This window comes from Anguilla rostrata, chromosome 7, assembly GCF_018555375.3.
Source record: "Anguilla rostrata isolate EN2019 chromosome 7, ASM1855537v3, whole genome shotgun sequence".
NCBI lineage: Eukaryota > Metazoa > Chordata > Actinopteri > Anguilliformes > Anguillidae > Anguilla > Anguilla rostrata.
The window spans coordinates 42,919,054-42,939,138 of record NC_057939.1 but is presented as its reverse complement, the minus strand read 5'-3'; the positions used below and the strand labels follow the sequence as shown (position 1 = coordinate 42,939,138).

The 20,085-nt window shown below is 42.6% G+C and overlaps 3 protein-coding genes across 3 annotated transcripts; 2 read left to right on the top strand and 1 right to left on the bottom strand.

Annotated features, from left to right (window-relative positions):
* Positions 1–37: 37 nt before the first annotated feature.
* On the top strand, positions 38–3,834 carry LOC135259754 (fibrinogen alpha chain). The gene is made up of 5 exons (XM_064344464.1): positions 38–110; positions 1,248–1,369; positions 1,730–1,913; positions 2,348–2,493; positions 2,849–3,834. Coding segments are annotated over exons 1-5 (759 nt in total). The 5' UTR covers positions 38–109; the 3' UTR covers positions 3,155–3,834.
* A 2,102-nt stretch (positions 3,835–5,936) lies between these two features.
* On the bottom strand, positions 5,937–9,868 carry fgb (fibrinogen beta chain). The gene is made up of 8 exons (XM_064344463.1): positions 9,729–9,868; positions 9,596–9,616; positions 9,135–9,341; positions 8,392–8,575; positions 7,793–8,134; positions 7,552–7,674; positions 6,859–7,144; positions 5,937–6,739 (listed from the first exon to the last, which is right to left on the bottom strand). The coding sequence occupies exons 1-8, from the start codon at positions 9,804–9,806 to the stop codon at positions 6,508–6,510; spliced, it is 1,473 nt and encodes a 490-aa protein (XP_064200533.1). The 5' UTR covers positions 9,807–9,868; the 3' UTR covers positions 5,937–6,507.
* Positions 9,869–11,057: 1,189 nt separating this feature from the next.
* On the top strand, positions 11,058–17,844 carry LOC135259751 (pleiotropic regulator 1-like). The gene is given in 16 exon segments (XM_064344460.1): positions 11,058–11,231; positions 11,448–11,554; positions 11,722–11,861; positions 12,040–12,093; positions 12,223–12,316; positions 12,638–12,728; positions 12,975–13,073; positions 13,567–13,659; positions 13,773–13,922; positions 14,037–14,138; positions 14,394–14,496; positions 14,735–14,843; positions 15,312–15,451; positions 16,400–16,456; positions 16,459–16,583; positions 17,142–17,844. Coding segments are annotated over 16 exon segments (1,533 nt in total). The 5' UTR covers positions 11,058–11,222; the 3' UTR covers positions 17,202–17,844.
* Positions 17,845–20,085: the final 2,241 nt, after the last annotated feature.

Here is a 20,085-nt window from a genome sequence, read left to right as displayed (position 1 = left end):
TGTTCTTGCACAAGCCAAGCACTTAAAGGGGTTTTATCTTTATTTTTTAGACCGTACATTCCCAGGGTGTCCCCCTTGAAAGAAAGGAAAGAAAAGCCCAGACCAAGAAAGTAAGAGATGCAGTGAATCCAGAGTCCATCTCAGTTTTCTAGAGCAGTGTTTCTCACACAGATCCAGGCCCCAAAACTACCTTTTATACTACCTCATTCTGTCATGAAATCAGAACTTACTTCAGTGAAAGCTAAATCACTTTAGCAGCAGTAACAGGAGAGAAGGATGATGAAAATGTCCACTGTGAATCAGATTACAAGAACAAATTCCATTTCAAGTGTAATTTCTGATGGCCAGTTTAGGGCACATCTACTTAGATCCACTCCTCAGAAAATCGAAAAGCCGTTCTGAGATGGACAGCTACAGTGATCTAAGGTACTACTAGGCTACAGTGATGTAGTCCACCTCGCTCAATGTTTAGAAAAAACACAGGTCAAAAAAAGCATTGTTACACCCAGTGTTGTACCTTGAGAGGCATTGATTTTCATGGTCCATTATGAATCCAGGCATAGGCTACATGCAAACATAGATACAAATGCAAATATAATTGCTACACAACTAAGGTTATAAGATAGTTGTAGTTTTAGCCTTTGGTGGCTTATTGTACTCTGTAGGCTTAGGTAACAGACGTTGGTTGTTATTAACTCTTCCATTTTGGAAAACAAAACTTAAAATGAGCACAAATAACCTCATTATATTTATACTGACAGTTATAGGAACACTGCTGAAGTGAACTGGTTATGTTTATTTTCCATAATTTATCCATGCATACATGTGGATAGTGGATCACTGGTGATGGGTCCCTGTCAAGTGTGATATCCCCGCCCCCTACTCACTCTTCATTTCGCCAAATGCTCTTAATATGCATGCCTGTGTAGAGGTATGTAAGTAATCCACACACCATTATATTTTAGAGCACATCTGCAGGAAAAAAGTGAAAAGTAAAGTTTAAAAAATAAACAGACGGGGGGAATTAAAAGCAGAATTATCAATGCTTACTGTGGGGGCATATGTGTGTGGGCGGACACACATGCACGCATAAGCATACACATCTTAATACTTTTATTCATGTCCACATACTAAAGTAACATTAAAGGACATAAGCAACAGAGACACACAGTACATAATAACTACATGATAACTTGCAGGTTCGTGCACAAACATACACACTGTTTTTATTTGTTTTTGTCCTGCAGTGTGTAGAGTCTGGAAACAGAACGTTCAGCCAGACCAAAGAGAAAGACGGGGATACCTCAGGGGACGGGGGTCACGGTGCCCCACCCATCCACAGCCACCCCTGTGTACGGACGAGGACTGGGTGGGTCATACAACTCCATCATAATATATCATAATATAATGCATTATAAAAGCACTGACATTAATGACATCTTAATGTTAATCTTATTCTTGCATTATTACCACTTTTGTCTTGGTTTGTTACACTCTTTTATCAGTTCTACCTGAGGCCAGATTGTTACAATTAGGGGATTATTTTAATAACAGTCTTATAATTAACTGCAGGTATTTAATTTATTTAGGCGTGATAAATACAGCATGTAATTTATCTTTTGAGTCCTTATGGAACTGTTCAAACAATTTTGGACATGCGGGACAAGCCTATTTGTTCTGCACATGAACACACAGAAAAACTGGCTAATCTTGTGCAATTTGTTGACAGGATGTCAAATGCCCCTCAGGCTGTAGGCTGCAGGGTCATATTGATGCAACCGAACAAAGCCTGCTTGGCCGTTTTGGCCAAATGTGTGACAGAGCAAAAGAAGACAGACATAAAGCAGAGAAGACAATGCTGTGGACCCAACAAATTCACAGAGCCAACAGGAAAATTATAGTGAAAAATTATGGTAACCAACAGCTATTACAACAATTCAAGTTCATGCGTGTGATGTTTACTTGTTGGCTTCATAATTCTTGCCAGTATCTGTTATTGAAAGAACAAAAAATAGCTGTAGCTCAATTTAGCTGCAAAGCGTTTTGTCCGTACATCTATGTAATGGATCTTAATCAAGTGCTAACATTTTCAAGGCAGTATAGCATTATTGTTTTGGGAGTCACTGAGAGTGGCATTTGTAAAGCTGTACAAATGATAAATGCATGTAATTAAGAAAGAGCTTGATGATTACATTGAATTTCACTGAAACTGCGTTCATGCCAAGCTTTATTATTTTTTAATAGGGGATAAGTGTAAACTTAATGAAGAGATCTTCATACATGGTATGAAGATGAAGGTGCATGCCTCTAACTTGGGTTTCAGCATGCTATTTTTGTTCCACAACAGTTGCTGAGGCTAAATATCTGGAGCTTATGGACAAACTGCAAAAGAACCTTACATCTGTGAAGAGACGTGCAACTGAACTCTCAGCGAAACTGAAGGGTCAATATGACAAAATACAGCAACAGATAGCAGCCATTTACCGAACAGAGGTAAGAGGAATGAAGAATCTGCAGCCAACACTAAGGAATAAGGGATTGTATACACATGCAAAGGTTTACTGTAAAGATATTTACACTTTTGAATTTTAGAGATCTAGGCAAAAAGCATGTTGGTTAATCAGTCGATTTGTATTTGGATCATGCTCTGTACAATTGTCATGGTTACATTGCAGCACAGGCTCCGTTTTGTGAGGGAATAAAAAGAAAAGAAAAAAATATATAAAGAAAACAAGTATGACCTTTGCATCGTATTCATGTTAGGAAATCTTGCCCAGTCAAGGACATTTGTGTTTGTTCAATGTTAAAATGTAATTGCCCGTCTGATAAATGATGTTTATTTTTCTAGGTGGACGTTGACATCAAAATCCGAGCATGTCAAGGGTCATGTAAAAATGCTGAGGTCTATAACATTGACAGAGAGAGCTACAGAACGCTGGAAAAAGAACTGCATGAATTCCGTCAGGTCTCTGAGCAGGTGGAGCAACCTGACACTGGGGAACTGAAAAAGACACCGCTGAGCGACGATCCCCCAATATTGCGTTCGTTGAAAAAGCTTCCTTTCTCTGAACAAGAACTTCTGACGCATTTTGAAGATATCGAACAATATGAACTTGAAGTGGAAAACATGACAAGTGATTTTGACGATAGATAAAAAGGGAATTTAAATATTTAGATCGACAGCCAATGTAAAAACTGCCTGGTCACCTTGTCTCCCGAATTCTGACATTCAGTCAGTTGCTACTCTCTACCTACCTTCATTTGAGAATTCAGAACTTTGCGGTACCGTTGTTAGTTAAGCCATTGTTTTAGTTTTCTGTCGTGCTGGAGGCTGATTTTCTAGGTTAATATGACCATCACACTCCTGATCATTTAACATTCACGTCATTTCTCCATTTATGAACACTGCATTAAGGAGATGAGAGACTATTTATTTTACATGGCTGAAAAGTTTATGATATTTATGACCAGAGGTTATAAGAATGTTTGCATATAGTATGTGAAAGGCTTCAAACTTTCCTTATGTGATTTGCTGATAACCAAGGGATGTAAATAAATTAAATAAAACTCAATAATCCACCATAAGCAAATTTTCTTTTTACAGTTTAACTGCCTGTCATTGAAATAGGAAATTAAAAGATTATTAATAGATAATAGATAATATTAATAAAATACCAAATAACAATGTTTAGCGGGTTTTTCATAACTTGACCTTTTTTTTAATTACAGACCTCTACTGTATGGTTGAGACATCAGTTTGTGGTAGAAGATGCCATTCACAAACTATTATATTTCTGAACATTTCTCCTGAAATAAAATAGTTTTAACCTCTCATTAGAACCTTCAAACAGTACATTGCTTTTTAACACTGCATCAACATGCCTTAGGCCTGAAAGAGTCCCATCATTTACTCGGGCTAGGTACACACATCTATATAAATTGACATGTACTGTACTGCATCATGTGGCATTTCTGCTTCAGGCACTTTTTTGATTTTTTTTATTAATAAAATTGTTTATATTTCACCTCAGACATTAACCTAGAAACACACATCTGTATACATTAAGTGAGCCTCAGAATTTTTGGTGCAAAGACATTTTTTTCTTGATTTGGCTCTGTATTCCACTGTTTTAGATTTGTAATCAAATAGTTCTCACGTCGTTGCAGTGCACATTTCAGCTTTTATTTAAGGGTATTTTTTATGATTTGTGGTTTGACCATGTATAAATTACAGCACTTTTGATACATAGTTCCCCATTTCATGGAACCATAATTTTTGGGTCAAATGGCTTCAAAAATGTTCCTGATAAGTCTGGAGTGTTCAATTGCTTCCTTAGTGCAGGTATAAGAGAGCTTTCAGTGTCTAGTCTTGATTCTAGGCTTTTTGGTTCTGTTATTGGAATTAGGCCCACAGCTGTGCTAATGAAAGTCAAAGAAGTCATTATGAGTTTGAGAAATAAGAGAAAACAGTCAGAGACACTGGCCAAATCTTAAGTTCACCAAAATTAACTGTTTGGAACATCATTAAGACCAAAGAGATCACTGGTGAGCTCAGTAATCTCAAAGGGCCTGGTAGGCCAAGCAATATCTCTACAGTTGATGACCAAAATAAATAATATCCTCACCATGATAAAGATAAGCCCCTAAACACCTGTCTGGCAGATCAGTCACATTGAGAATGCTGGCATGGATATGTCGGTAACTACTTTCTGCATAGGACTTTATGAAGAGAACTACAGAGGCTACACCGCAAGATGCAAACTAGTTAGCTAGCACTAGTTAGCTGCAAAAAGGATGGCCAGGTTACAGTTTTCTAATAAGTACCTAAAAGAGCCTGCAGAGTTCTGGAAAAAATGGATGGTGGAGAGATGAGATCATGTATCACAGTGATGGCAAGAGCAAACCATTGAGGCAAAAAGGAGCTGCCCAAGATCCAAAGCACCTTCATCTGTAAAACATGGCGATGGGGGTTTACAGTTTGCTATGACTGCCACAGGTATTGGTTCACTTGTCTTCATTGTAACTGATGTGACTGCTGATAGCAGCATAAAAAATTCTGAAGTGTACAGAAGCATCTCATCTGCATAAGTTCAAGCAAATGGGCGTTTTATCCTACAGCAAGACAATGGTCCCAAACATGCTGCTAAAGCAACAAAGTAGTTTTTCAAAACCGAAAACTGGAAAATTATTGATCGGCCAAGTCATTCACTTGGTCTGAATCCAAATGCAACAAGGAGCTGAAGATAGCAGTAGTATAGCACCTGGTGATGGCTATGGGTGACAAACTCATAATATACTTCTTCTTTTTTTTTTTTCAAAAACTGAAGAGACCCACAGGAAATGGGTTTAATTTCTGGAGGTTCCATGGGCACTGCAATATTGCAATAATCCCAAGAGTTAATATATGTAGTGTTTATTTTTGTAAGGAGAACTTCACCAACTATCTACAAAAACAATGTGGCTTTGCTAAAATGCTAACGCTGGTACATGGTGCAGTGCCTTCCCTATCTTAACCTCCCTCCCATCTGTTGCTGCAAGCCACACTCCCAGGTGTCGCAGAACAGACGTGTGATCGATCAGGAAGTAGGCCTGCCATTACAATAATTAAATAGCTTTCAAGTTTAGATATGGGACATCAAAGCCTTTCTTTATTTGGCTGTAATGTCCGGATTTGAGACTGCTGTCAAGTATAATATTACTTCACAGTAGCTCAGTGTTACAATGTTAGTACAGTATACGATGGTAAAGAATAGCTTATGTTGCTTTCTTTTGTGTTGTCTGGCAGTCTATTGTTAACTTACTTCATGGGACTGTTCTGGGGTGCTGCACCCCACCCTGTCCTTGACTGAACAGGTCACAATAACCCAATAGTGTTTATATATATGGCACAGAGGTTTATGCAAGGATTGTGCAAATTAAATCACACAAGTCTTGAAGATGCTCATCATCACATTTTATTGATGGACAGAAACCAAGAAACCACATCAACTCAGGCCATCCCATGTCTTTGTCTTTGCACAAACAAATCAAATGACCAGATAGCAGTTTTAGTGCCTGTCTTGTCTTCCTATACGTCCAGTTTGCAAAGTCGTGATCATGTAATATCTCTATGAAAATTCATCCCCAACAGGTATGATTTGAAGCTTTGGACTGTATAATTCTTTTGTTTTTTTTCTGGTTCAATTTTTTTGATCAAGTTCTTTCATTTTTCAAATAACAAGAACCAACACTAGTTACCTGCATGTTGTACAGTACATATTTAGCTATCCATGTAGCTACAGTTGTTTCTCCTTCTCTAGCACATATAAACTTCTTTTTTATTTTTACATTCAAACGTCTTCCAAGTTAAAACACTGCCAACGGTATTTTAAGGTCTTTGAAATGTAACCAGCATTGCTGAGTGCTGTTGCCATTATTTAACACTTAGATGGAGGCCTGGGATAATGTGGTATGATGTCAGGCTGTCGGGTGATCTTGAGGGAGGTCTCCGGCCATCAGGGACGAGCATTACCGCGCGGCGAAGAACGGTCTGATCTTCATGCTGATGGCCTTCAGGGAATACCAGGACCCCTTCCAGTTCATCCAGACGATGCCGTCGTCTGTGCCGTGCTTGGCCATGTCTTTCGAGTACTGCCCACCCCAGTAGTACCTGCCGTTGGGGTTGGACGAGTGGCAGCGGTTGTACCACCAGCCTCCTCCGTCCTCCCGGGAACACTGCTTGGTCGGGTCTCCCGGAAGCCTAAGGGACACAGGCAAAGAGCGCCGTGAGACACCGCGGCCCAGAACCCCGCTGAGCCAGACCCGGCTAAACGAGGCCACCCAGAGCCCACCGTCGACCACCTTCGCCGCCGCACTCACCATTTGTCGTTGTCTCTGTCGTAGGTGCTGAACATCATGCCGTTGTGGATGGTCATGGTGCGGTTCTCGCCCGTCAGCTCAGTGGCCCCGTCCAGGAAGGAGTTGCCCGCCGTGCCCTGGTACTTGCCCACCGCCAGCACGTAGCCCGACATCTCGCCCTGGACGGTGAACTGCTGATACTGGGCCTTGACCTTGTCTCCTTTCCAGTCCTCCATTTCGATCAGAACCTCAGTCGGGCCCATTTTGGTCAGCTGGCTGATTTTGTCGTTGCCGAGCCAGTACTCCCCTAATACACGGGAAGAGCAGACTTAGCACATTGTGGCACTGCGGTCATGTAACTTCACTATGCAACATTCACAGAGAATAAAAGCGCGACCGCAAACACAGAGCATGTCAACGTGTATGAGCCACATTACCATTACGCAACTCCTGCGCATTTTCTTTTCCCAAATTTCTGAGGTGGAAAATCCAGGTTCATAAAATAAAAATCCTCCCCAGTATTTTGTTCCAATTGCCAGGATTTGCTAATCAGCACAAATCTTCAGCTAGCAAGTAGAACTAATTAGTGAAATCAGCTGGCTGAGTTCATGGGTGGAAGAAACAGATGGTAGGACTTTTACTTACAGAAGGCATAACATGAGGGTGTGGGCAATGTCAGTGTCTGACGTGAATGGGTTTTTCCCGCTGCCTCACCTGGATTGCTGCAGAAACCCTTTCCGGAGTCGGATGCGATGTTGCCGAAACCGGCCCGGTAATCGTCCCACCTTCTGCCAAAGTCCACACTGCCATCCTGCCTGTTCTGGACCAGAGTCCAGCCTGAAAACAAGAACCCGCATAAACCCAACTGGGTAATGCACAGCAGCCATTTTCTGCCAGAATGTTCACCACACATCAGCTGAGCTGGAGAGGGAGAGAACAGTTTTTTGTCACTCACCTCCCTTCAGAGTGGTCATGTCACAGTAGACTTTGTATGGACTGAAGAAGGAGTCAGGCTGGATCAGGTACATCTCCGAGTTGTCCCCTCCCTTCCGGAAGATGTCCTCGCACTCTTTCCCAGAAACCACCGGGATGGGGCAGGAGGTGGTGCACGGCTTGTCGCACTTGGTCCTCTGGGCCATGATGGCCGTCTCCACCTTCTGGATTTTATCCCGCAGGCTCTCCAGGACCTTCTGGAGGATCCTGATGTTGGACGGGAATGTTGTGTCGATGGTGTCCTTCACGAAGGCGTGCTGTCCCTCCAGGTCATTGGTGTACTGCCCGACCACATTGGTGTTGTCTGTCACACAAGGAAAGGGTGTGAATAGCACAATGGAAGTGAGGCAGAGGGGAAACATGAAGAGAATTTGGCTAAACCCATCACTGTAAATGTTACATTATCAACTGTTGAATTATTGAATTATCAGTAGGTACTGAACTATATTCAGGAATAGTACAGGTCCCCGCTGGCTGGCCCTACTATGTTATATGCTATTCATGGTAACTGGAGTACAGTATGAAGTCTTGCGCAGGCAGCGGAATGAGGTGTTAGCTTACCTTCACTGACGCGCTGCCTCTCTCTGAGAGCATTCGAAAGGCCATCCACATAACGGTAGATGGTGTTTGAGGATTTGGACAGGTCGTTCACATCTTCCTTCAGCTTAGTGACCGCGGCTTTGACGGACTTCTCTTGTTTCAAAATGACGGATTTCAGTTCACATCCAGTTGGACACATGACACCCTGTTAGGAAAGGGAATCATACAATTATTAGTGCATATAACATTGGGAACCATCATTCCATACAACAAGGTTTCTGCAGAGAACTGAGAGAAAGGGAAACTAATTTTTTAAATGATAAATGGAACATGATCAAAAACAAATTGCCTTGTCCTTTACTGTTAAAAATGGATTCAGACTGTTCCTTACTTTTCTTTATATTTACTTTTATTTTTATATTTTAATTATTATAATCATCGTACCGCATTTTGCCATACCATATCATATACCATAGTATTTGATAATTGATAAATATATTAATTCATTGTATCACTACCACAGCGTATGTCTGCTTTGACACATTCAGGATGGACAGACCAAGTTTTTGTACACTGAGGGCCATATTCACAAAGTGCCTCAGAGAAGGAGAGGTGATCTAGGATCAGTTTTCCCTCGAACATAACCAAACCTTATTCATCCTGAGCTAAAAGACTAAACTGATCCCAGATTAGCAGTCATCGTCCAACATATTTCCTGAATACGGACCTGAGTAACGGAGAGAGAAACAGAACCGATGACTCACCATTTTCTCCGAGAGGTGGGTGCAGCCCCCTGCGTCCGGCTGCTCCTCCTTCTGCTGCTCCTGGGTACTCTCGTCCGTGGTAGTTGTAGAGGGCCGGCCCCGGTACGTACTAGATCCGCTGACAGGTGGAGGAGCGGGATTATAGGTAGAGTAGCGGTCATTGCCTCTCGACACAGGCCTGTGTCCCCTCGGGTCAAGCGTCTTGGCCTAAAGAGAAGAGAGTGCCTAAGTCAGTGCTCATTCACCACGTCAGTCATGTGACCAGGACAAGGATCTGCTTATAGGCTTCGCCTATCAAACAGTTCCTTGTGTTCCCACACCTCATAGTACTTTTCACAAATGTGTTACATAAATGAACACAATGGTTAAATCTTTATTAGAGATGTAGTCACCAAATTTTTATGTATTATTTTTTAATGGGATTATGCATTCTGGGATAACATTAGAAAAAGAAATCTTACCGTAGGATCTACGGTATCATCCTGCAAAAGATAAGACCATTAATTACTACAGGCAATGTTAAAATATTGAGATATGTTATTTAGTAAGACTGATATATTTACCACGACCAAATCCTTCTTAAAAGGAACTTACCAGGTCAGACTCATCATAGTCTGTGCTAGCACACTGCACAGCATACACAAAGAGACAAAGAAGCAGAAGCCGCTTCATGATGAAGAAAAATGTGTCTTGGTTTCTGTAATGGTGGTTTCTTTCTAATGCATGTTCCTCAGGGCAAAGCACAGTATTTATATATTCACGCAGACTCCTCCCCTCTCCACTTTAAGGTACTGTTTTTCAGTTGGTAGGATTGTATGACACATTGTCTAATATTCAACCCAAAATGTTCTGTCAACACTGACTAACATTGTTGGGAATTGATGTTGGAATGGGGCAATTTGTCAATCAAACCACAGCACAATGTTACTTTTCAGTGAAATGGTAATTCGGCTAGTATGCAGCACTAAATTAATATTGATTCATTTTATTTAATTGTCAATAGAAGACATGTAAAAACGTTTTCCAATGAAGTTGCTAAAGATACAGCTGTGTATTCAAATATTCATGTTTTATTGTATGTTGGTTCTGTTTTATTGCATATTGGTTCTTTTTCTCATTTTTTCCATTCAACCCATCTTCAGAATATCTTACTGAAATATCTTGGTCAATTTGTATCATTGGACAAAATAATATCTGTATACAATGCATCATCTGTACATTTACAAATAGGTTTTCAGATTTGGATACATCCCTAACAATCCAATACAGATCCAATCCAACACAGGAAAAAGGATCATTGCAAGATAAACATTTCTACTCCAGTTATTATTATTATTAGTATTATTATTCCTAAGCAACCTATCCTTAGTAAAAGGTAAAAGGACCACAAAAAAACGGTATCTAACTGTAGGCCTGTTCTTGAGGGAAAATAAGAGATTATTTTTGCAAGAAAATTTGTTTGAACTACAAAAAGCTGGAATCAATGTACTTTGTTTGACAACCCTGTTTGACTGCCCTCCTTGCCCCAGGTTTGTTTGCTACAATGGCATGATTGGATGTGTGGGATGAACCTCAAACAGACACTTTGTACTGTTTCACTGAACTAAGAAAAACTCACTTAAGAATGCGAATTAAAAGTCATAAAGAGTAGTTAAATTAAAGCATTTAATATAAATCAAACTCTTATTTATTCGTTCATGTCTAAAGGATAATATTAAATTTAAAGAGAAATTGTCCATTGAGAAAAATATTTGTTACATGACTCATACTATTTACGCAATATTATTTCCAGAATCACAGAGCAACACAAAAACTGGATATTTTCCAACCCTCCTACACACTCAGAGCATATCACTTACTTGTTACGTTCTTACTTTTCCTAAATATAGTTTTTATGTCTTGACCATAGGACTTTCAATATGCATATCTATGGTCTTGACTCAGTTAGCCGGAAGTATAACCTATTTACCAAGGAAATATTTCCGCATGGGCGTGCGTGGTTTGATGCAGCCACGGAGGGAGGTGGCAGTTTGTTTATGAATTGCCTTTCCTTGTGTTATTATCGCGTTTTAATAAAAACATTTCACAATGGCAGAGGTATGTCATCGTCACACGTTTCACGTACCGTAGTCTGAAATGCAAATACAGCTTATGTAACGTGTTAGTTAGTATAACGAGTTAGCTACGCTGTATAACTCTTGCTCTTCCTTGGTAACTTCAATTACACTCATTTTGTTTTCGGACCTTTACATTAGGTATCGGGACGATCGTTGTTCATGTTCGTTCGTTTTGCTTGTATGTCCGCCTTTCCAGGACGTTCAGAAACACTCCGTGCACACGCTGGTGTTCAGGTCGCTCAAGAGAACGCATGACATGTTCGTGGCAGATCATGCCAAGCCGATAGCCATTGACGAGGGAAGGTTAGTGTCGACCCGCTGTGCGTTAAATGCTCACGCTTTCTCTGCTTTCACTCTGTGGAGATTATCATATCAGAAAGAATTAATATTGGACCGGATTGTGGTTGTACTGCCTTAATTGTTCTCTTGACTGAATTGAGTTTTTTTTTTTGTTATGGGTTGTTTTAAAGTCATAAACTGAAGATGACAGTCAAGCTGCGTGCGGAGTATGGTGGTGTTCTGCACATGCCCGTTCTTAAAGAGGGGAAGGAGAAAGCCAAGCAACAGATGACTGACCCCTACAGCCAGCAGGGGTACCCAGCACACTCAGGCAGGTTCTTACAGTCCTGCCCAATGTATTAGGAATGCTTGTATTGAAATAATACCTCAGTCTGAAGTAATGGTATGTTGTGTGTTGGTGAGATCTACTGACTCCGATTGAATGATGATATATGAGGGTTCTGTTGAATCTGTCGTCATCCTGAAACAAGGTTTTGCTTCATTTTCAGATCTGGATCCAGAGTATCTCATCACTGGAACACATCATTATCCATCAGGCCCTGGTGAGATTCCTGCCATTTGCTGTTATTTTTTGTCATTTAAAACATCAGTAGTATCTGTGGCAGTTGTCATCAAAGCATTATGCGTTTTAACTCTCACTTGCAAGAATTGTTGTTTTTCTCTCTCACTAGGGGTAGCTCTGACGGCCGACACACAGATGCAGAAGATGCCCAGTGAAGGTGGAGTTCAGTCACTGGCGCTAGCACTGCCTCCATCACAAGCAAGGTACTACCCTTCCTTTTTGCGACAGTATCTGCATAATGTCATTCTGAACAATGAAAATGCCTTGTTCTGTAAGAGACCTCAAAGTTTTACCAGTGGCGGGCAAATTCTAACACTCCTCATTATCAGAATTAGTTTTAAAATTTGAGAAAATATGAGGTGAAAGGTTAGGACTGGTGTGAGCAAGAAGTAGGAGATATAGGTTATGGTAATTAGTGGTTGTCATCAAAGCAAAGTTTTAAAGTTTAAAGTGCATCTGTATAAATTTTAGTGGCATAGTGTTTGATAAAGTAAGAAAAATCTGCTCTCTGCTGCCCTCTGCAGGCAGGATACCACTCGCACTGCAGCCAGTGTAGCGGACATTCACAGACATGCTGGGAGTGCGGACAGGTCACAGCCTCCTCTCCATGCTATGGTGAGCACATCTGCCTCGGGTTCAGGGGCTGCATTATGGCTGCAGCAATAATGGATGTGGAGGCCTGTCATAACCAATTTTGATATCAAACAAAAATGTGTGGTATCGCAAAGTTGTGCCGCACTGGAGGCATTGAATGACGGAACCTCGCAAGTGCATATCATTCGTCCTTGACCGCTGTTCACAGTTTTCGCCTCTGCTTGTTGCCACTTGTTGTCTTTTCACTTTCCGTTTTGCGCTGTTCAGTCCCTCACGGAGGCAGGAGGGACTAAGAACGTGTCGCTGGTGAGGAAAGCTCCGACCATGCCCAAGCCACAGTGGCACCCGCCGTGGAAACTGTACCGGGTAAGAGGGGTTCCTCCACAGCTCTCTGTCTCCAAAACCGTTTTGGCCTAACTGCTGCGGGTCGTAAAGCAATGTTGGCCCTAAAGCAGTGGTCTCCAACCCTGGTCCTGGAGAGCTACACGGTCTGCTGGTTTTTGTTTTCACCTTAAAATCAGCACCCAGTTGAGATCAAAGTCACCAGGTGAGTTAAGTTAACTGTGTAATCAACTGCTCTAATTGATTAATGAAGTGCAGAGTCACTATGAAAACCAGCAGACCCTGTAGCTCTCCAGGACCAGGGTTGGAGACCACTGCCCTAAGGCAATAGCACAGTGCCCTCTGGTGTCTCATTTAATAAGAGCATTGTGCAGCGCATTACTGCCTGGTTCAGACTGACTCAGTTTGGGATGGTTTTGAAAGACACAACCCCAGTTTGGGTTCCTGTTCAATCTGTGCCCAGTGCTTCTTCTGCCTTATGTACTTTGTCAGGGTCGTATATGTACCTCTCTTCCAGGTCATCAGTGGTCATTTAGGGTGGGTGAGATCCATCGCGGTAGAGCCAGGGAACCAGTGGTTTGTCACCGGGTCAGCCGACAGGACCATAAAGGCGAGTACTGTCACCTCCCCCCCACCTTCTGCAATGACAATAATGTCTCCTGTCCCTGTACATGGGATGTGTGAGGATGTATGTGTTTTAGCTGTGCGTGTCTCTGTGGACAGATCTGGGACCTGGCGAGTGGGAAGCTCAAGCTCTCTCTCACGGGACACATCAGCACGGTGCGGGGCGTGGCCGTCAGCTCCCGCAGCCCCTATCTCTTCTCCTGCGGGGAGGACAAGCAGGTCAAGTGCTGGGACCTGGAGTACAACAAGGTGCCTTCTCCCCCCCGTTCGTTTTATTTTCTCCCCTCCGCGAGACGGGGAGTTGGGGGGGTCACTGCTCCCGAGGGCCCCCAGCCCGCTGATCGCCTCGCCCCCTCCTTCCAGGTGATCCGCCACTACCACGGCCACCTCAGCGCGGTGTACGACCTGGACCTGCACCCCACCATCGACGTCCTGGTGACCTGCAGCAGAGACTCCACCACCAGGGTGAGTCCCGCCCCCCCCCCCCCCCGCGGGCTCCTCCCTGCACGGGTTTGGGAAACGGGGGCGGGGGGAGCTTCATGTAACCGTCTGCGTCTAGCAGGTGTCATAGCTTCAGGCACGGTTTAATTTGGCGGGTTCTCTCGTTAAAAAGCCGTGGTGTCGGTGATTTGAGAAGCCGCAGGTGATCGGCTGTCGTCCATCTTGAGAGACGTGGCAGAAAGTGCGTTTGTTGAATGAGTCCGTGTGCTGCTGCTGCAGGTTTGGGACATCCGGACCAAGGCTAACGTGCACACGCTGTCCGGACACACCAACACGGTGGCCACGGTCAAGTGCCAGGCCGCGGAACCTCAGGTCATCACAGGTACAGCCCCCTCCCTCTGTATCCACGGTAACCCCTTCCCCCTGCCGCACACTTTTCACAGTTCTCGGTCAGAATTTAGATTCCTTTTGAAAACATCAAGGAGCTGCCTCCAGCTTATGGAAGCTGTTAATACAGAGTGCATTTGGACCGCTGGCCATACATCTCCAGGAACCATTTTTTGTATCGTCTGCTTCAATACGCTCAGCCTCATTCGTCCATCTTCCTTTCGCTTGAACAGGCAGCCACGATACCACCATCAGAATGTGGGATCTCGTCGCCGGGAAGACCAGAGCCACGCTGACCAATCACAAGAAGTCTGTCAGAGCCCTTGTTCTGCACCCCCGTCAGTGAGTACCACATTCTGCTAACATCACTTAATACGTATCTTGTAAAATCATGGGAAATATCCATCGTTTAACATGATTGCGCTAAACAAGGGAAAGCTTTGGTGTAGTGTCCTTGTACGGGGCTTGTGGCCAAAAGGTTGTAGGTTCAATTCCCAGATTGGACTCTGCTGTTGTGCCCTTTAGCAAGGTGCTTAAGGTCTGCTAAATGCCCATAATGTAATGTAAGCTGACTGTCAACTACTGGGAGCTAAATGACTTAGAAATGCCTTTTCATAGAACGTAGAAACACAGCCCCATCATCACCAAGTTGTACCACTGCACAAGCAGCATGCCGGGGTAAGTACCCATTTACCCATTGGCTTTCCAGCGGCTGGTTGTGCCTCTTCAGATGTTAGCATCACAAGGCTAGCAGCTTGCATTTACTACAGGCGTGAAATACCTGGCGAGTTTGATCTTTCTTCCATCCAGATACACCTTCGCCTCCGGTTCCCCAGACAACATTAAGCAGTGGAAGTTCCCGGATGGAAGCTTCATCCAGAACCTTTCCGGCCACAACGCTATCATCAACACACTGGCAGTCAACTCAGACGGCGTTCTGGTATCGGGAGGTAAACTATGGCCTTGGTGGATATAAGAGAGGAGTCTTTCTCAAGTGCAGTAATTATATAAAACAAGGTGCAGCTTTTAAAGTATCATCATTTAAAATTAATTCATTACAGATGTGAGGACTCTGGGAATGTGTAGTTTAGCTATTGTACTTTTGTAAGTTCTACTTTGGATCAATTTCTGACTAGTTTTCAGAGGGCAAATCCACAAAAGCACCTACATATGCAGTTTGTGATATCACCATTTTGTTTTTGAAAATATGTGGGAAAAAAGAGCAAATGGCCATTGGTTCTCTTGTCTCTTTGAAGAGTGGGTGTTTTGGAATTTTTTTATTTTTTTTCAAAATTTTAAGTCAGTGTTCTAGAACTCCATTGCTTTCAATTACCTGTATTGATTGTGACATCAGGAATAGAATGTTCAGGGAAGAACATTTCCCATTTCAAACGACGACTGAAGACTCACCTCTTCAGGCTGCACTCTCCATCCTCCTACCCCTGTAAATGACTGTAAGCAGGTTGTAACTAGGCAGCTGTTTCATAGTGATTGATGCTTACTGTCTTAATACTGCTTGTATTTTCCATAGACTGCGTTGTTGCCGTTCTAGTTGTTAGTGTTAATCAGTTAACCTAAGGGTCCAAGTTGAACTATGCAGTTGTTCCTGCACTTGACCGTACTTCTCTCTAGGGGTTCGTCATACTTGTTCCTGGTTATGGTTATACACTTTGTTGTACGTCGCTCTGGATAAGAGCGTCTGCCAAGCGCCTGTAATGTAATGTAATGTAACATTCTAATCACATATTTGTTATCTTACACCTTAAAAGGTTAAAAGCAATGGCAATGGTATGCTCACTTAATATTTTGCCTGACTTAACTGCTGATTGGTAATCTGTGGGATGAAATTAGAGGGAATTGCGCAACTGCTGATCTGAGATGTGTCATTTCCGCCTCAGCCGACAACGGCACCATCCACATGTGGGACTGGAGGACCGGCTACAACTTCCAGCGGATCACGCGCGTGCAGCGGCTCCTGACAGCGATCGGCATCTTGCCTGCCTTTTTGACCAATCGGAGAGCAGGCTGATCACCGCCGAGGCCGACAAGACCATCAAGGTGTACAGAGAGGACGACACTGCGGTAAAGACCTGCCTCGTTAATGTCCTCGTTATTTTAATCCCAGACATCTGTGGGCTCGGTGGGTGGTCTTGCACGTTTTGAACTGTAGTCAGTTCATTGGTTGTAAAAACCTCTTGAGTGAGAGATGGACGTCACAACCTTTGCCTCGCCACAACCTCATTTAAGATGAGAATGTGTTTCTAGTCCTAAGTGCTCTTTACCAATTAGTGCTGAGTGTCTTTTGGTTCTGTATTTAGCATTGAGTATATCCCAAGCCTTCTGAGGGTACATTTATTGAAGAACAAATGTCTAATTCTTTACAAATTGCCTCTGCACTCCTACCGTGCAAAAAAGGAAGAAACAAGTATTGTTCCATGACCAGCCTGGCAAACTTAAGTCGTTGGCATGCCCCTGTTGCCAGGAGACCCGGCATTCAAAAACCCTAAATGACATGACACTCAACAAGCCACAGAGTCTAGAACTGTTCTGCAATGTATGATGAAATGCGTCAATGAAGACGCTTGAGAGGATTGTACTTACTGACGCTACTAATGTTTTGACTGACTGCTCTGCTTTCAGACTGAAGAAACCCATCCAGTTAATTGGAAACCGGAGATTGTGAAGAGGAAGAGATTCTAAAGCTGAAGAGTCTGTTTTTGTTTTGTTGTCGACGTCATTGTTTTTACCTTTTTGGAAATTGTCCCTGCTTTTGTTTCGCTAAATATTCTGGATGCTTCCGCTGTACAGGTCCCCGAATAAACAATTTCCATTTCCTTCCCATGAAATATTTGAAAGCTTATGTTATCTGTACTGGCCAATCTCCAACCCCCCAAAAAAACCAACAAAATACGCATCGTAAATTGGTGAGCTGGTGTCACAGGTGCACAGTGACATTGTTCTGACCAGCTGAGACCCTCCAATCCTTGGCCAATGCTAGAACCACTTGTGCATCTCTTGGCAGGGCAGCCAACCACAGTTGGCACTGGTGCAGTCCAGATTCAGTGCCACACTGTGATGTCCTTCCATGCACTAGATCAGTGCCTTAGCAGATTCGGCCACCCAGCGGCCTGGAACAAATTGTACTTTAAATGAGACCATTAATTTAGGTAATTTATTCACTGTCTTATTAATGTTTAATTTAAAGATAATTTATGCATGCAATAAAAATAGTTTTTTTGTTTTTAGCTTTTATCAGTAAGTGGTTATGTCAAAATGTGAACAATCACAAGCTTTCAAAGTATTGCCAAGAGATTGCAATAAAGACTGCTTTGAATCAAATGTATACAGCAGCAAAGGTAGATTTTTACTTCTGCATACACTGCATGACCAAAAGTATGTGGACACCTGACATCCAACATCTCATCCAAAATTATGGACATTAATATAGAGTTGGTTCACCCTTTGCTGCTATAACAACCTCCACTCTTCTGGGAAGGCTTTATACTGGATGTTGGAGCATTACTGCTGGGATTTGCTTCCATTCAGCTAGAAGAGCATTAGTGAGGTCAGGGCCAGCTCTGTGCAGGCCAGTCAAGTTCTTCCACACCGCTCTCAACAAAACCATGTTTATATGGATCTCGCTGTGTGCCTGGAAAAATTGTCATTCTGAAACAGGAAAAGGCCTTCCCCAAACTGTTGGGAAAGCACTGAGTCATCTATAAGGTGATTGTATGCTGTAGCATTAAGATTTGCCTTCACTGGAACTAAGGGGCCTAGCTTAAACCATGAAAAACAGCCCCAAACCAAGGGGTGTCCAGATACTTTTGGTCACATCGTGTATCAATTGTCATAAGTGCTTTTCAGATGGAATCACTTTTTTCATGGTTTTATGATAGCCTTTCTTCTTGGCAGTGACAAGCATTTTCTGATGTGTAATATATTCCTCAAATGTGTTTAACCTTATGGAAATGGTTAGTGTACAGTACAATGAACGATTTGGTTTTGGAGTGTCTTTGATCCTCACACAATATTGACCTATGGCTTTGATTTCAGTTGCCAACCTTGATCCAATAAGCAAACGGAGATTAGTGTCCATAGCACAGGGTAACGTCCTCTTATCCCGCCTTTTTTTACTATAGACCAAAGCTGTTGGAGGAAGGAGCACTTTTTGTTGCCCTCCCATTGCATGCTTGGATTCTTAGCACCCCAATTAGAAACACATGCTCCCTAAACCTCTCTAAGTGTGCTATTAGTCACAGCAAGCCTCCGGGGGTGGGATCATTGGTGATGTTGAGTTATGAGGAAATGTACACTTTGAATGTGTATCTTGTGTCCAAAGCAGTGTTCTGAACTATGAAGCACTAATCATATTTTAATGATGTGATGTTGATTTGAAAAGTGGTTGAATTGGTGGGCTGTGTTGCATTGCTCTTTGTCCGCCCAACCGGAAACATATTTTTTTATCTACTCAATGGTTTTTGGCAGCACGGTGGTGCAGTGGCTAGCACTGTTGGCAAGAAGGTACCTTGAATCCTGGCTGGGGCCTTTCTGTGAGTTTGCATGTTTCCTCTGGGTGCTCCGGTTTCCTCCCACAATCCAAAGACTTGGGGGTGTTAACAGGGCGTTGCTGTAAAAGAGTTTGTGTGCTCAGTCAACCTTTCCCCCTGTATAAATAAAGGTTAATAAATAAGTTTACTGTGTTTAATTTAATTTTTAAAAGACTTGCCGTGGCAGCTATTACTAAAATTCAGTTATCTAGTTAAAGAATTTTTGGACTTGCATGAACCTGATCTTAGGTTGCATTTAAAGCAATCTTATAACCCTGGTTGTGGGGTTTTTGCATATAAATTGCTTTTCATTTCAAACTTCACATTCGCTTTTTAAACAAAATGATAATTGTTGCAAAGACCAGCACAGATCATCGAAACCTGAAAAAGTTACTGATGACAGTTCTGGCACTATGAGAAAGCCGGTGTCGCTACAGATTAAGACTTGGACTTCAAATTCATAAACTTTTTATAATCCTGGGAGTGTTCAGAGAACTATGAGCTGTAAATTGAGCAGTAGCACTACGTGACCTGAAGATGGCGACGCTAAGCTGCTGGCCTCATAATAACGTGTTCCGCACAGATCAGTGCTGCTGGGTCATTTTTCAAATGAAATCAATTTTATTCATATAGCACTTGTTACTGAGAACTGTCACAAAGACACTTTACAGAGTAGAAGTAAAAGAGCAAAAACCAGACCTGAACCTGTGAATAGTGAGGACATGCATTAAAAGAAAACTCCCCAGTGGGGAGAAAAACTCAAATGGTGGAAAAAAGAACTCCCCAATGGGAAGGAATCTCGGGGGAACCTGGCTATAGAGGGGGAGTTCATCCTCTGCTGGCTGGCCTGGTGTAAAATAGCAATAGAAGATGTAACCAAAATGTAATAAGGGATCTACCATAGCAAATAAAATGGGTTGAGCAGGTTACAGTTGATGTTATAAACTAGCTGGAAAAGTAGAAGTCCAAATGAAATGTAGTGTGCAGTTTAGAGGGGCAGAATGATCCATCTGGAGCTCCAGGCTGCATCAAGGTGT

Excerpts from the sequence above, each read along its gene's own strand:
- fgb (XM_064344463.1), bottom strand. The coding sequence starts at position 9,806 with ATGAAGCGGCTTCTGCTTCTTTGTCTCTTTGTGTATGCTGTGCAGTGT. Across the intron at positions 8,135-8,391 it reads GAGGCAGCGCGTCAGTGAAG|ACAACACCAATGTGGTCGGG; the intron begins GTAAGCTAACAC and ends CTTGTGTGACAG. Across the intron at positions 6,740-6,858 it reads GACAGAGACAACGACAAATG|GCTTCCGGGAGACCCGACCA; the intron begins GTGAGTGCGGCG and ends TGTGTCCCTTAG.
- LOC135259754 (XM_064344464.1), top strand. Across the intron at positions 1,370-1,729 it reads TGTGTACGGACGAGGACTGG|GATGTCAAATGCCCCTCAGG; the intron begins GTGGGTCATACA and ends ATTTGTTGACAG. Across the intron at positions 1,914-2,347 it reads AATTATAGTGAAAAATTATG|TTGCTGAGGCTAAATATCTG; the intron begins GTAACCAACAGC and ends GTTCCACAACAG.